The sequence below is a fragment of the Coloeus monedula genome, assembly GCF_965178545.1.
Source record: "Coloeus monedula genome assembly, chromosome: 29".
Classification (NCBI taxonomy): Eukaryota; Metazoa; Chordata; class Aves; order Passeriformes; family Corvidae; genus Coloeus; species Coloeus monedula.
The window spans coordinates 3,567,463-3,582,692 of NC_138809.1; the positions used below are offsets into that span (position 1 = coordinate 3,567,463).

Consider the following 15,230-nt stretch of genomic DNA (forward strand, 5'->3'; position numbering starts at 1 on the left):
TCTGGGGAGATTCGGGGGATCTCGGGGTGATTCCGGGCAGCTCCAGGGGGATCCGGGACAGCTCCAGGAGGATTGGAGCAGTTCTGGGAGGATCGGAGCAGCTCCAAGGGGATCCTGGGCAGCCCTGGGAAGACCCCGGGCAGCTCTGGGGGGGTCTCCGGCAGCTCCAGGGGGATTCTGAAGGGATCCTGGGCAGCTCTGGGGAGATTTGGGGGATCTCGAGGCCATCCCGGGCGGCTCCAGGGGGATCCTGGGGAGCTCCGGGGAGATTCGGGGGATCTCGAGGCGATCCCGGGCGGCTCCAGGGGGATCCGGGGCAGCTCTGGGGAGATTCGGGGGATCTCGAGGCGATCCCGGGCGGCTCCAGGGGGATCCGGGGCAGCTCTGGGGAGATTCGGGGGATCTCGGGGTGATCCCGGGCGGCTCCAGGGGGATCCTGGGCAGCTCCGGGGAGATTCGGGGGATCTCGGGGTGATCCCGGGCGGCTCCAGGGGGATCCGGGGCAGCTCCGGGGAGATTCGGGGGATCTCGGGGTGATCCCGGGCGGCTGCAGGGGGATCCCGGAGCCGCGGGGATGACGGAGCAGGCCGTGCCGGGGTGCCGGGCGCTCCGCAGTGACCGCGGCGCTGTGGCCGCAGCGGTGCAGACGCGCTTCGTGGAGGAGCCCGAGGACCAGACGGTGGTGGCCGGCCAGAGGATCGTCCTGTCCTGCGTCGTCCTCAACTACTCCGGCATCGTGCAATGGACCAAGGACGGGCTGGCCCTGGGCATGGGGCAGGGCCTCAAAGGTACCCGGGAAACGGGGGTGGCTCTGGGGGTCTCACCGCACCCGGGCCGGGGGTGTCACCATCCAGGCCAGGGGCTCAAAGGGACCCGCAGGGGCGGGGGGCAGCTTTGGAGGTGTCCCCGTGTGAGCCCGGTGCTGTCCCCACAGCCTGGGCAAGGGATTGGGGTGTCCCTGTGTGACCCTGCTGCTGTCCCCACGTCATTTCCCAGTGTCCCCGCAGCCCGGCCGCGGTACGGCACCGTGGGCACGGTGGCACTGCGGTGTCCCCGTGGCATTGGGGTGTCCCCGTGGGTGTCCCCGTGGGTGTCCCCGTGGCATTGGGGTGTCCCCGTGGGTGTCCCTGTGGCACTGGGGTGTCCCCGTGGGTGTCCCCGTGGCATTGGGGTGACCCCGGGGGTGTCCCCGTGGCACTGGGGTGTCCCCGTGGGTGTCCCCGTGGCATTGGGGTGACCCCGGGGGTGTCCCCGTGGCACTGGGGTGTCCCCGTGGGTGTCCCCGTGGCATTGGGGTGACCCCGGGGGTGTCCCCGTGGCACTGGGGTGTCCCCGTGGGTGTCCCCGTGGCACTGGGGTGACCCTGTGGGTGTCCCTGTGGCACTGGGGTGACCCCGTGGGTGTCCCCGTGGCACTGGGGTGTCCCCGTGGGTGTCCCCATGGCACTGGGGTGTCCCCGTGGCACTGGGGTGTCCCCGTGGGTGTCCCCGTGGCACTGGGGTGACCCCGGGGGTGTCCCTGTGGCACTGGGGTGTCCCCGTGGGTGTCCCCGTGGCATTGGGGTGTCCCCGTGGGTGTCCCTGTGGCACTGGGGTGTCCCCATGGGTGTCCCTGTGGCACTGGGGTGTCCCCGGGGGTGTCCCCATGGCATTGGGGTGTCCCCGGGGGTGTCCCCGTGGCACTGGGGTGTCCCCGTGGCATTGGGGTGTCCCCGGGGGTGTCCCCATGGCATTGGGGTGTCCCCGTGGCACTGGGGTGTCCCCGTGGCACTGGGGTGACCCCGGGGGTGTCCCCGTGGCACTGGGGTGTCCCCGTGGGTGTCCCTGTGGCATTGGGGTGTCCCCGTGGGTGTCCCCGGGGGTGTCCCCGTGGCACTGGGGTGTCCCCGTGGCACTGGGGTGACCCCGGGGGTGTCCCCGTGGCACTGGGGTGACCCCGGGGGTGTCCCCGCAGCCTGGCCGCGGTACCGCATCGTGGGCACGGCCGACTCGGGCCAGTACAACCTGGAGATCAGCGACGCCGAGCTCTCCGATGACGCCGTCTACGAGTGCCAGGCCACCGAGGCCGCGCTGCGCTCCCGCCGCGCCAAGCTCACCGTGCTCAGTAAGGGGCGGCCCCGCGTCCCCCGCTGTCCCCCACGGTCCCCAATGTCCCGTGACAGGCAGACCCAGGGTCCCTCCGTGTCCCCTGCCCATCTCCGTGGAGTCCCCCAGCCCAGGGACCGGCCCCAAAAGCTCCAGGACGCCGCTCCCAGGGACAGGGTGGCATTCTGGGGTGCCTGTGCACGGCCAGGACAGGGACAGGGTGACATTTTTGGGTCCCTGGATGTCCCTCCCCGCTGGGGAATTCCCTGATCCCCCAAATCGGCCGCGGGGCTTTATAACGGGACCAAAACCAGGATTAACCCCAACCCTGCCCCTGAGCCACCCCCCCCCAACCCCATCGGCCTCAATTTTCCCCCACCCCACAGCCCCGAGCGGGACCCTCCCAAGCCGCTGTCCCCTCTGTCCCCTCCGCAGTCCCCCCGGAGGACCCCACGATCGACGGCGCCCCCGAAATCCTGCTGAGGGCGGGGACCCCCTACAACCTGACGTGCCGCGCCCGCAGCGCCAAACCCGCCGCCACCATCGCCTGGTTCCGCGACGGGCAGCAGCAGGACGGCGCTGTCACCAGCACGGTACGGCCTCCCCTGTCCCGTGTCCCCTGAACTGTCACCGTGACCCCTGAACTGTCACCGTGTCCCCTGAACTGTCACCCTGACCCCCCCTTCCCCTGAACCATCACCCCGACCCCTCCCCTGTCCCCTGAACTGTCACCCCGGGTGGTGGCCGTCCCCTCCCGCTGTCCCCTGAACTGTCACCCTGTCCCCCCCCGGGTGATAGCCTCCCTCCCCTGTCCCCTGAACTGTCACCCTGTCCCCCTCCCGACCCCTGAACTGTCACCCTGACCCCTCCTCTGTCCCCTGAACTGTCACCGTGTCCCCTGAACTGTCACCCTGTCCCCCCCCGTCCCCTGAACTGTCACCCTGACCCCTCCCCTGTCCCCTGAACTGTCACCGTATCCCCCCCCGGGTGGTGGCCATCCCCCTCCCGTCCCCTGAACTGTCACCCTGTCCCCCCCCGTCCCCTGAACTGTCACCCTCTGCCCCCCCAGTGGTGGCCGTCCCCTCTTGCCATCCCCTGAACTGTCACCCTGACCCCTCCCCTGTCCCCTGAACTGTCACCCTGTCCCCTCCCCGTCCCCTGAACTGTCACCCTGTCCCCTCCCCCGTCCCCTGAACTGTCACTGTGTCCCCCCCGTCCCCTGAACTGTCACCCTGTCCCCTCCCCTGTCCCCTGAACTGTCACCCTGTCCCCTCCCCTGTCCCCTGAACTGTCACCCTCTCCCCCCCCCCCGGTGGTGGCCGTCCCCTGCGCTGTCCCCAGCCCTGCTGGCGCTGTCACCGTGTCCCCTCCCGCCACAGGAGGTGCTGGCCGATGGCAAGCGGGAGACCACCACGAGCCTGCTGGCCATCAACCCCACGGACCTGGACATCGGCCGGGTCTTCTCGTGCCGCAGCTCCAACGAGGCCATCCCGGCCGGCAAAGAGACCTTCGTCAAGCTCAATGTCCACCGTGCGTGGCGCTGGGGGACACGGGGGGACACGGGGGGACACGGGGGGACATGGGGGACATGGAGGGACATGGGGGGACGGGGGGACATGGAGGGACACGGGGGACATGGAGAGACATGGGGGGACAGGGGGGACACGGGGGACACGGGGGACATGGAGGGACGGGGGGACATGGAGGGACATGGAGGGACAGGGGGGACACGGGGGGACACAGGGGCGTGGAGGTGGATGCGAACTTTGGGGGATTTGGGGGGATTTTCAGGGGGTTTGGGGTGTCTCGGGTGGGAGCGGTTTCCGTGGATGGGATTTGCTGGAGGGAGGAGGAGGAGGAGGAGGAGGCAGGGCCGGCACTCGGTGGCCAACACCGACCTCCGGTGGCTGCTGCGGGAAGGGGCGGCCACCAGCGCCACGCGGGAGGGGACGGGGGGGTGACAACGCCGGGGAAGGGATTTAGGGTCCCCACAAGGACAGGGATGGGGGATGACCACACTGGGATGGGATTTAGGGTCCCCACAAGGACAGGGACGGGGGATGACCACACTGGCATGGGATTTAGGGTCCCCACAAGGACAGGGAGGGGGGATGACCACACTGGGATGGGATTTAGGGTCCCCACAAGGACAGGGACGGGGGATGACCACACTGGGATGGGATTTAGGGTCCCCACAAGGACAGGGACGGGGGATGCCCCACCCCAGAGCTTTGGGGACCCCTCCATGTCCCCCCCGTGCCACTCTGAGCCCCCCGTGCCGGCGCCGTCCCCACAGATCCCCCGACGGTCACCTTGTCCATCCAGCCCCAGACGGTGCAGGAGGGTGAGAGGGTCGTGTTCACCTGTATGGCCACGGCCAACCCCGAGATCAAAGGCTACAGGTGAGGCCCGAACCCGCTGGGAACGGGATCGGCATCGGGATATCGGGATTGGGGTCAAACGGTGCCACTGAACGTCCCCACTGTGGCTCTGTGTCCCCTCCCCTCAACCCCCTGCAAACCACGATTGGGTTGGGATTGGGATTCAGTTTGGGATTGGGATTGGGGTCAAATATGGCCCCTGATTGTCCCCACTGTGGCTCTGTCCCCCCTCCCCTCCCCAAAACCCACCAGAAACGGCGGTTGGGTTTGGGATTGGGTTTGGGATTGGGTTTGGGACTGGGTTTGGGATTGGGTTTGGGATTGGGTTTGGGATTGGGTTTGGGATTGGGTTTGGGACTGGGTTTGGGATTGGGTTTGGGATTGGGTTTGGGACTGGGTTTGGGATTGGGTTTGGGGACCAACAGTGCCCCTAAACGTCCCCACTGTGCCTCTGCACCCTTCCGCACACCCCCCTGGAAACGGCAATCGGGACTGGGATCGGGATCGGGATTGGGATTGGGATTGGGAATTGGGATTGGAATTGGAAATGGAATTGGGATTGGGATTGGGATTGGGATCAGGATTGGGATTGGGAATTGGAATTGGGATCGGGATTGGGATCGGGAATTGGAATTGGGATTGGGATCAGGATTGGGATTGGGATCAGGAATTGGGATTGGGATCAGGATTGGGATTGGGAATTGGAATTGGGATCGGGATTGGGATCAGGAATTGGGATCGGGATTGGGATTGGAATTGGGATCAGGATTGGGATCAGGAATTGGGATCGCGATTGGGAATTGGAATTGGGATCAGGATTGGGATTGGGATCGGGATCGGGAACTGGGATCGGGATCAGGATTGGGATCGGGATCGGGATTGGGAATTGGGAATTGGAATTGGGATCGGGATCGGGAATTGGGATCGGGATCGGGATTGGGATCGGGATCGGGATTGGGATCGGAATTGGGATCGGGATTGGGATTGGGATCGGGATTGGGATCGGGATTGGGAATTGGGATCGGGATCGGGATCGGGATCGGGATTGGGATTGGGATCGGGATCGGGATCAGGAATTGGGATCGGGATCGGGAATTGGGATCGGGATCGGGATCGGGATTGGGGTCCCACGGTGGCCCCGAACGCCCCCTGTCCCCCCAGGTGGGCCAAAGGGGGGGTGATCATCGAGGAGGCCACGGAGAACCGGTACGACACGCAGGTGGACTACACCTTCTTCACGGAGCCCGTGTCCTGCGAGGTGCACAACGACATCGGCAGCACCAACGTCAGCACCCTGGTGGACGTCCACTGTGAGTGACCCCAAAACCGGCCGGCCCCAAAGCCCCCTTCCCCCAGCGCCGCTCCTCATTTCCCTGCCCCCGGGCTGTTGGTTTTTTCCCCCGCCCAGTCGCCCCCCGGATCGTGGTGGACCCCAAGCCCACGGTGACCGACATCGGCTCGGACGTCACCCTGACCTGCGTGTGGTCAGGGAACCCCCCGCTGACCCTCACCTGGACCAAGAAGGAATCCAATATGGTAGGACCCCCTTCCCGGGTCTTTCTGGAATGTTCCCGATCCCGCTGGGATCAGCGGGGGGGGGGGGGGGGGGCTCCGCGTGCCCCGAAATCCACAGGGACGCCAAATCCCAAAAAAAGAAACAACAAAGCCCCATCCCGGCCGTTCCCGTTCCCTGGGCCTCGATTTTGGGGCCGGCCCTTCCTTGGGGGAGGCTCCCCCATCCCAAAAATCCCCCGGAGCCGCTCGCAGAGGTCACGGGGTGGTCAGGATTGGGGAATTTTGGGAGCAGCGGAGGCCCCACTTTCCACAGGTGCAGGATTCCCGCTGGGGTTGGGATTGGGGTCGGACGCGGCCCCAGAATGTCCCCACCGTGGCTCTGTGCCCCCTCCCCAAATCCCTTGGAAATGGGAATTGGGATTGGGGTTTGGACTGGAATTGGGATTGGGATCGGGTTTGGGGTCAAACACAACCTCTAAATGTCCCCATTGTGGCTCTGTGTCCCCTCCTCTTCCCACAACCCCCTGGAAATGGGGATTGGGATCAGGATCGGGATTTGGACCGGAATTGGGATTGGGTTTGGGTTTGAGTTTGGGTTTGGGTTTGGTTTTGGGTTTGGGATTAGGATTGGGTTTGGGTTTGGGATTGGGTTTGGGATTGGGATTTGGACTGGAATTGGGACTGGGTTTGGGATTGGGTTTGGGATTGGGGTCAAACACAACCCCTAAATGTCCCCATTATGGCTCTGTGTCCCTCCCCTCTTCCCACAACCCCCTGGAAATGGGGATTGGGATCGGGATTTGGACTGGAATTGGCACTGGGTTTGGGACTGAGTTTGGGATTGGGTTTGGGATTGGGATTGGGATTTGGACTGGAATTGGCACTGGGTTTGGGACTGGGTTTGGGACTGGGTTTGGGATTGGGTTTGGGATTGGGGTCAAACACAACCCCTAAATGTCCCCATTATGGCTCTGTGTCCCTCCCCTCTTCCCACAACCCCCTGGAAATGGGGATTGGGATCGGGATTTGGACTGGAATTGGCACTGGGTTTGGGACTGAGTTTGGGATTGGGTTTGGGATTGGGATTGGGATTTGGACTGGAATTGGCACTGGGTTTGGGACTGGGTTTGGGACTGGGTTTGGGATTGGGTTTGGGATTGGGATTGGGGTCAAACACAACCCCTAAACGTCCCCATTATGGCTCTGTGTCCCTCCCCTCTTCCCACGACCCCATGGAAACGGGGATTGGGATTTCCACGGGACTGATTTAGGGCCTGGCCTGGCCGCTGAGCTTCGGGGGTGTCCTGTGTCCCCTCCCTGCTGTCCCCAACTGTCCCCAGGTGCTGAGCAACAGCAACCAGCTGTACCTCAAGTCCGTCACGCAGGCGGACGCCGGCCAGTACGTCTGCAAGGCCATCGTGCCCCGGATCGGTGTGGGCGAGAGGGAGGTCACCCTCTTCGTCAACGGTCAGTGACCCCAAAAACGCCCCTGAAATCCCCCAAAAGCTCCCGGGAATCCCCGGGAATGGGGCGGATCCCAAAACGTCTCCGTTTCTGTCGTTTTTGGTGAGGGAGAGGGAGTTTAAAACCTTACGGAGTTGGGATCATGCGGATGCGGGGGAAAGAAATGGGATTCAGGGGTTTTGTTGGGGTTTTAACTTAAAATTTAGGGGAAGAGGCAGAACGGGATTATGGGAAGGGAAATAAACCCTAAAATGAGATTTTCCACACCCATCCCTCCTCCCAGGGCCATGGGAACTGGGGTCAGGGAAAAGTCGGGAGTCGTTGCCATGGGAGAAAGTTCAGGAATTTCAACCTGGAATGTCCCATGGGAGATTCCCCCAACTCCAGCTGCACCAAGGACCCTTTTCCCTCTTAAACCCTTCATCCCTGAGTCCTTCCCACTCTTTTTTCACCCAATTCCAGCTTTTTTCCCCTCCTTGAACCCACGACCCCCAGAGCGTTTCCCTCATTCCTCACCCAGCAGCGGCTCCAGAATCTCCTCCCCAGCCCCTCACCCCTCACCCCGTGACTCCCCAAATCCCTCCGCAACGCCCCGAAATTCCCTCTTCTCACCTCCCCTCAGGGCCCCCGATCATCTCGAGCGAGCCGGTGCAGTACGCGGCGCGCGGCGACCGCGGCAAGGTCGAGTGCTTCATCGGCAGCACGCCGCCGCCGGACCGCATCGTGAGTGCCCCGCGGACGCCTCGGGGACGCCGGGGAAGGGTCCCCAAGCCCCCTTGGTGCTGACCCGGACGTGCCCGGGCACTGACCTGGACAGTACCCCGGCACTGACCCAGACGTGTCGCCCCTGGTGCTGACCCGGACAGTGCCCCGGCACTGACCCGGACGCTCTCCCGGTTTCTCCCGGTGCCAGGCGTGGGCGTGGAAGGAGAACATCCTGGAAGCGGGCACGCTGGAGAGGTACACGGTGGAGAGGAGCAACACGGGCAGCGGGGTTTTGTCCACCTTGACCATCAACAACGTGATGGACGCCGACTTCCAGACCCGCTACAACTGCACGGCCTGGAACAGCTTCGGGCCGGGCACGGCCATCATCCAGCTGGAGGAGAAAGGTGCCGCCGGAGGGGGGGTCGGGAATGGGGTTTGGGGGACACGGGGAACGGCCCCGAGTTGTGTCGGGTCGGGAATTTGGGAGAATTCCTCCTGGAAAGGGCGGCCAGGCAGTGGAAGGGGTTGGGTTTCCCATCGCTGGAGGTGTCCGAGGAGTCTCTGGACGTTGGTTTGGGGGTCAGGCACAGGCTGGACTTGGTGACCTTGGAATTCTTCTTCAACCTCAGGGATTTGGGGATTTGTGGATGCTGGAGGTGGGAAGGAGCTGGGGCTGGGAAATCCCGGGATGGGGACGGGGCTGGAGCAGCAGGAGAAGGGAATGGAGAATCCTGAGGGAGCTGGGGGGGCTCATCCCAGAGAAAAGGGGGATCCAGGGGGAATTTGGGGCTCTTCCAGGGGGGATTTGGGATCTGATCGCAGGGAACGGGGCCAGGACAAGAGGGAACGGCCTCGAGCTGTGCCAGGGGAGGCTCAGGGTGGATATTTGGGAAAATCCCTCCTGGAAAGGGCGGCCAGGCCTTGGGAGGGGCTGCCCAGGGAGGCTTGGAGTGGCCATCCCTGGAGGTGTCCGAGGGATCCCTGGACGTTGGGCTGGGTGACCGGGGGGCACCGGACACAGCTTGGACTCGATGACCTTGGAGCTCTCTCCCAACTCCAAAAATCCTGGGATTCCTTGGGATTCCGCGAACCCCAGGGGTGTGGCACTGCCCCCGTCCCCAACTCGCCCCCGCCGTGTCCCCGCAGAGGTCCTGCCCGTGGGCATCATCGCCGGGGCCACCATCGGGGCCAGCATCCTCCTCATCAGCTTCCTGGTGGCCCTCGCCTGCTTCCTGTACCGGCGCCGCAAAGGAAGTGAGTGAGGGGACAGGGAGGTGACCAGGAGCCCTGTGGTCACCCCATGGTCACCCCGTGGTCACCCCGTGGTCACCCCCTGGTCGCCTCGCAGGCCGCAAGGACGTCACGCTGCGCAAGCTGGACATCAAGGTGGAGACGGTCAACCGGGAGCCGCTGACGCTGCACGCGGACAGGGAGGAGGACACGGCCAGCGTGTCCACGGCCACGCGCGTCATGAAGGCCATCTACTCGGTGAGGGACACCCCCGGAGCTCGGGATGGGAGCTGGGGAGGGAATTGTCCCCTGGGATGGTGCTGGAAGAGGGTGTCCCGTGGATGTCCCCAGCCTTGGAGCGTCCCAAGGAGGGGCTGGAGCCGCCTGGGATGGTGGGAGGTGCCAAGGTCCCGATGATCTTCAGGGTCTTTCCAAGCCGAACCATTCCAGGATTCCGTGGGGTTCGGATGGGGTCTGTTTAGGGATAAATGCTGGACCCAGGTCACTGCATGGGTTCCCCACCCCTGGAAGGGTCCAAGGATGGGTTGGAGCCACCTGGGATGGTGGGAATGTCCCCACCCTTGGCCCCTCCATCCCAAACCGTTCCAGGATTCCCCGGGCTGGCTCAGGTGGGATTTTAGGGATAAATCCTTCCCTGGCCCAGGTTACCCCATGGATTCCCCATCCCTGGAAGCACCCACGGATCCACCTTGGATCCACCTGGGACAGGGGGAGCCGTCCCTGCCCACGGGATGAGTCCCAAGGCCCCTCCCCGCCCACCCCATTCCATGATTCCATGATTTTCCAGTCGTTCAAGGATGATGTGGACTTGAAGCAGGACCTGCGCTGTGACACCATCGACACCCGCGAGGAGTACGAGCTCAAGGTCTGGGATGGTCCCACCAGGATTTCAGGGCGGGAAAAGAGGGGCAGATCCCAAATTTTGGGGGGTTTTTTTCCATCCTGGAATGGGTGGAGAACTCCTGGGGTTTCGGGTGTGAGGGGCTGAGATCGCTTGGATTGTCCGGATGGAGGGGAAATCTTGGGAATCTGCAGCTCCAATCTCCGGGAGCGGAGATGGGATCGCACGGAACGGCTGGAGACGTTCCAGGGATGGATTTGGGATGGATTTTAGGGGAAAAGGGTGGTGGGGCACCGGGGGAGGCTCCCGAGGGAATGGTCCCAGCCCCAGAAACTCCAGGAGCGTTCGGACAACGCTGCCAGGGACGGGGCAGAGTTTTGAGGGACGTGGGACTCGGATGATCCTGGCGGGTCCATCCCAGTCGGGATATTCCAGAACTCCACCAGATCCAGAACCCCACGAGACCCACCCCTGCCCCGGCTCCATCTCCCAGGCAATTCCAAAGGGTTCCCAACCCTCCCAACAACCACCCGAAAGACCTCCCAAGCCCCAAACCCCCCCCCCAGTTCCCCGAACCCCCACGGAACTCTCCCTCCTCTTCTCCCCCACCAGGACCCCACCAATGGCTACTACAACGTCCGAGCCCACGAGGACCGCCCGGCCTCGCGCTCCGTCCTCTACGGCGACTACCGCGCCCCTGGCCCCGGCCGCTTCGACGCTCGGCCGCCTTCCCGCTTATCCCATTCCAGCGGCTACGCCCAGCTCAGCTCCTACCCCCGCAGCGGCCCCGAATTCCCCCCACCCGAGGCCACGGCGGCTCCGGGGACGGCCGGGGGGGACACGGCCAGCCAGCTCTCCTACGAGAACTACGGCGGCGCCGCGTTCCCGGCGGGTCCCGGCTACGCCTCGTACCGGCTGGGCTTCGGGAACGCCGCGGGCCTCGAGAGGGGTCCCTACGATGGCTACGACCCCATGGGCAAGTTCGCCAGCGCCACGCGCTTCTCCTACACCTCGCAGCACTCGGACTACGGGCAGCGCTTCCAGCAGCGGATGCAGACGCACGTTTAGGGCGGGCGGGCGGAGAAAAGGGTCCCGGAGGGACCTGCCGAGCGTCCCCTGATATTCAGGGGTTCGTCCCGAGCCGCCCCCGATCCCCGAGTTTTCTTGGAGCTTCCATTCATTCCGTTGGTTGTTTTGCCGGTACTTTTCCCGCAGCGAGGGTTGCGGGGGGGGGTTGTCAGCGCTTTGTCCCCTCCGTGTCACCCACGGGGGCTCTGCGCCCTCCTCGTTCCCGGAGCCGTCCCAGGGATCGGCGGGGGGGGGGCTCCGCGTGTCCCTAAAGCCGCGGGGACGAGCGAATTCCCAAAAAAAACAGCCCCATCCCGGCCATTCCCGTTCCCTGTGCCTTGATTTTGGGGCCACCCCTCCCTCAGGGACGGCTCCTCTCCTTCCGCCCCGTTTCCCCCATCCCAAAAATCCCCCTGGAGCCGCTCTGGGTGGTCGCGGGGGGTGGGGGGGGGTTGGAATTGGGGGATTTTTGGGAGCAGCCCCCCTTTCCATACGCACATCATTCCCATGGGAAAGGCAGCGCCGGGATCCGGCCCCGGCCCCAATCCCGGATTCCGGGGGTGTCCCCAAGGTTGGGGACACGGGGGGGTCCCTCCTATGAATGTAAATCCAGGTGGGAATCGCGTTCCCGGGAATTTTGGGAGCCGGGACGAACTAAAACGTTGGGATCAGGAGCTCGGGCGGTCCCGCTCCCGCAGTTCCAGGGCCTGGGGGGGGACGGGCCGGGGACCCCGATTTGGGAGCAGGGAATGCGGGGGGGGCGAGCTTGGGAGGGGATTCCCGGAGCATTCCCGGTCGATTCCCGAAGAAACCCCCGGGATGAGGTACGAGACCCCTCCCCACCCCTCAAGAGGCTTCCCAAATCCCCCCATTCCCAAATCCTCCCCCCCCCCAATTCCCAATCCCGGTGGGATCCATCCCGGTACGAGCCGCGGGACACCCTCCCCCTTCCTTCCCAAATATTCCTTCTCCCGGAATTCCCAAAAAAAAAAAAAGGAAAAAAAAAAAAAAAAAAAAGTCCCGTCAGGACGGGCCGAGAAGCGCTGGGAATCCGCGGAGCCGGGAGTCCCAAAGGTGCCTGAATTCACCCCAGAAACCCCGGGGGGGGGGGGCAGGGAGATCCCGCTCCAGGTGCTGCAGCCCCACATCCAGAGCAATATCCCACGGGAGCGGCGGGGGCCCCGCCCCGGCCACCGGGAAGCTTTAAAATTCCACAATTCCAACCCCATTTTGGGGCTGGAAAATGGGGAGCCCCCCCTGCCCCGCCCCCCCCACCCCCCCCCCCCCGTTTTTAGGCTGGTTTAGAGACCCCTCCCCCTCCACTCCCCTTTTCCCAAAATTCCGCGATCCCTCCCCATTCCCATTTTTTTTTTTTACGTTGCATTTCCCTTTTTTTTTTAAATATTCTGTACTATATTTTTAGTCTTAAACACGATATATTAAATATATTTAATTTTTTTATATATATATATATAAATATAAATGGTTAAAAAACCAGAAACGAACGGCTCCGGGTTTTCCTTTATTTTATTTTTTTTATTTTTATTTTTTTGGGGGGGAGCATCCCGGGGAAAAGGTTTGGCCCCAATTCCCACCTGGAGTTTCCCCAACCTTTCCCAGCTTTATTTTACACCCACAATTCGGGGGTTTTTCCCCCCAGAAATCCCTCACTTCACGATTTTACCCCCCCAAAAAAGGGGATTTTTGCCATTCCTGAATGGTTTTCCCGGAGCGGGAGAATTGAGGAACGGATGGAGGGAGGGGAAAATATTTTCCTTTTCCACCCGTAATTCCTACAATTCCACCATTCCCGAGTCCCCGGAGGGGTTTTTGCTCCGCTGCGGAGGCAACTCCAATTCCCAGGAGAAAAACCTTCCCTCCTCTCCATCCTTATGAATTCATCCCAGGGATTTATTCCGATTTATTCCCAGTTTATTCCCCAGGAATTTTCACCACTGATCCCTCGCCTCGTCTTTCCTCCTGCTCCCCTTCACGTCAAAATTATTTTAATCCACGAATTAAATCGGGGTTCCCTCAAGGAATCCGGAATTCGTCTCTCAGAGCCACCACACACAGAATTCCCATTTTTTTCCCCCCATCCCGCTGGAATTTCACCTTCCAGCCCTTCCCTTCCCGGGCCCGGTGATAAAATACGGTAACTTTATTAACATCATTGGCGTTCTCCTTAAACCACGAGCTGTTGGAAGAGGAAAAGCAGGAATCAGGGCGGCTTTTCCCGGATTTTTCATGGAAAAATGGAAAAGCGGGATCCAGGCGCCACCAACTCGCCTCAGTTTCCCCACCCGCCCACGGCTTTCCCAGCGCCAGGAACCCCACAGCCGTGGGACAGCGGGGCACGGGGACACCGCTGTCACTCCAAGGCCTCATTCCCGGGGTTTATTCCCGGGGTTTATTCCCGGGATTCACCCCCTCATCCCTCACAAACTCCGCCATGATGCGGCCTGGCCGCGCCCTGGGCGCAGCGCCCCCTCCCCCTCCGCGCCCGCCCCCGGCTGGGCGGGCTCTGAAGGCCGCGCCCCTCAGCGGGGTTATTTATAACCTCGGGGATCTCGCAGCATCTCGCGAGATTTGCCGTCCCGCCACAGCGTCGGGGGTTTGCCGTTATTACGTCATCGCTGCGCGACAAGGAGGAATTGGGGGGTCCCGGGGGGTTTTGGGGACCCCCAGGAGGGGCCACGGCGGTGACAAAAAAGCCCCAAAGTCCCGCATTTGTCCCCTCTCTGCTCCCTTCGCGTGTGGCCCAGAGAGCGCCGTGGGCTCGGGGAGCAGCCCCGCGCTCCTGGGGGATCTCCCGGGGGGCCCCAACGGGGCTGGGGAGCTCTGGGGGGGTTTGAGGGTCCCCCCAGTTTTATGGGGTTTGGGGGGTGTCCTCCCCTATTCCCTGGATTTGGGTCCCCCTTCCCTGGTGTTTGGGTCCCCTTTTCCTGGTGTTTAGGGTTTGTCCCCCCCCCATTCCCTGGGATTTGAGGTCCCCCATTCCCTGGGATTTGGGGTCCCCTTTTCCTGGATTTGAGGTCCCCTTCTCTGGATTTGGGTCCCCTTTTCCTGGTGTTTGGGATCCCCCATTCCCTGGATTTGGGGTCCCTTTTCCTGGTGTTTGGGGTTTGTCCCCCCCCCCATTCCTGGAATTTGGGATCCCCATTCCCTGGCTTTGGAATCAGCGCCCAGGGCAGGGAATCCCCCCGGAACTGGGACCGGGATCAGAGCCCTGGATGGGTTCCCCATGGAATTGGGGCTGGAAGCAAAGCCCTGGGAGCAGCCGGGTGGATCCCGATGGATCCCTGCGGAGCGAGGCCTCTGGGTGGATCCCTGTGGATCCTTCTGGAATGAGGCCTCTGGGTCGATCCCTCTGGATCCCTCTGGATCCTTGTGGATCCCCCTGGAACAAGGCCTCTGGGTGGATCCCTCTGGATCCCTGCAGAATGAGGCCTCTGGGTGGATCCCTGCAGATCCCTGCGGAACGAGGCCTCTGGATCCCTCTGGATCCCGGATGGATCCCCCTGGAACAAGGCCTCTGGGTGGATCCCTGTGGATCCCCCTGGAACAAGGCCTCTGGGTGGATCCCTGTGGATCCCTGTGGAACAAGGCCTCTGGGTTGATCCCTCTGGATCCCTGTGGATCCCTGTGGATCCCCCTGGAACGAGGCCTCTGGGTGGATCCCTCTGGATCCCTGTGGATCCCCCTGGAACGAGGCCTCTGGGTGGATCCCTCTGGATCCCTGTGGATCCCCCTGGAACGAGGCCTCTGGGTGGATCCCTCTGGATCCCTGTGGATCCCCCTGGAACGAGGCCTCTGGGTGGATCCCTCTGGATCCCTGTGGAACCCCCTGGAACAAGGCCTCTGGGTGGATCCCTCTGGATCCCTGTGGATCCCCCTGGAACAAGGCCTCTGGGTGGA

At 63.1% G+C, this 15,230-nt stretch overlaps 1 protein-coding gene across 1 annotated transcript in view; it reads left to right on the forward strand.

Annotated features, from left to right (window-relative positions):
• Window positions 1-11,729, forward strand: part of KIRREL1 (kirre like nephrin family adhesion molecule 1) — a 30,411-nt gene extending 18,682 nt beyond the window's left edge. Inside the window, exons 2-15 of the mRNA XM_082298814.1 lie at window positions 639-788; window positions 1,954-2,103; window positions 2,520-2,677; window positions 3,464-3,614; window positions 4,381-4,486; window positions 5,627-5,775; window positions 5,874-6,001; window positions 7,321-7,447; window positions 8,067-8,167; window positions 8,358-8,556; window positions 9,299-9,406; window positions 9,501-9,640; window positions 10,191-10,268; window positions 10,857-11,729. Of these exons, the coding sequence (XP_082154940.1) occupies window positions 639-788; window positions 1,954-2,103; window positions 2,520-2,677; window positions 3,464-3,614; window positions 4,381-4,486; window positions 5,627-5,775; window positions 5,874-6,001; window positions 7,321-7,447; window positions 8,067-8,167; window positions 8,358-8,556; window positions 9,299-9,406; window positions 9,501-9,640; window positions 10,191-10,268; window positions 10,857-11,312 (2,201 nt within the window). The 3' untranslated portion in view covers window positions 11,313-11,729. The remainder of the gene's footprint in view (window positions 1-638; window positions 789-1,953; window positions 2,104-2,519; window positions 2,678-3,463; window positions 3,615-4,380; window positions 4,487-5,626; window positions 5,776-5,873; window positions 6,002-7,320; window positions 7,448-8,066; window positions 8,168-8,357; window positions 8,557-9,298; window positions 9,407-9,500; window positions 9,641-10,190; window positions 10,269-10,856) is intronic.
• The last annotated feature ends 3,501 nt before the right edge of the window (window positions 11,730-15,230 follow it).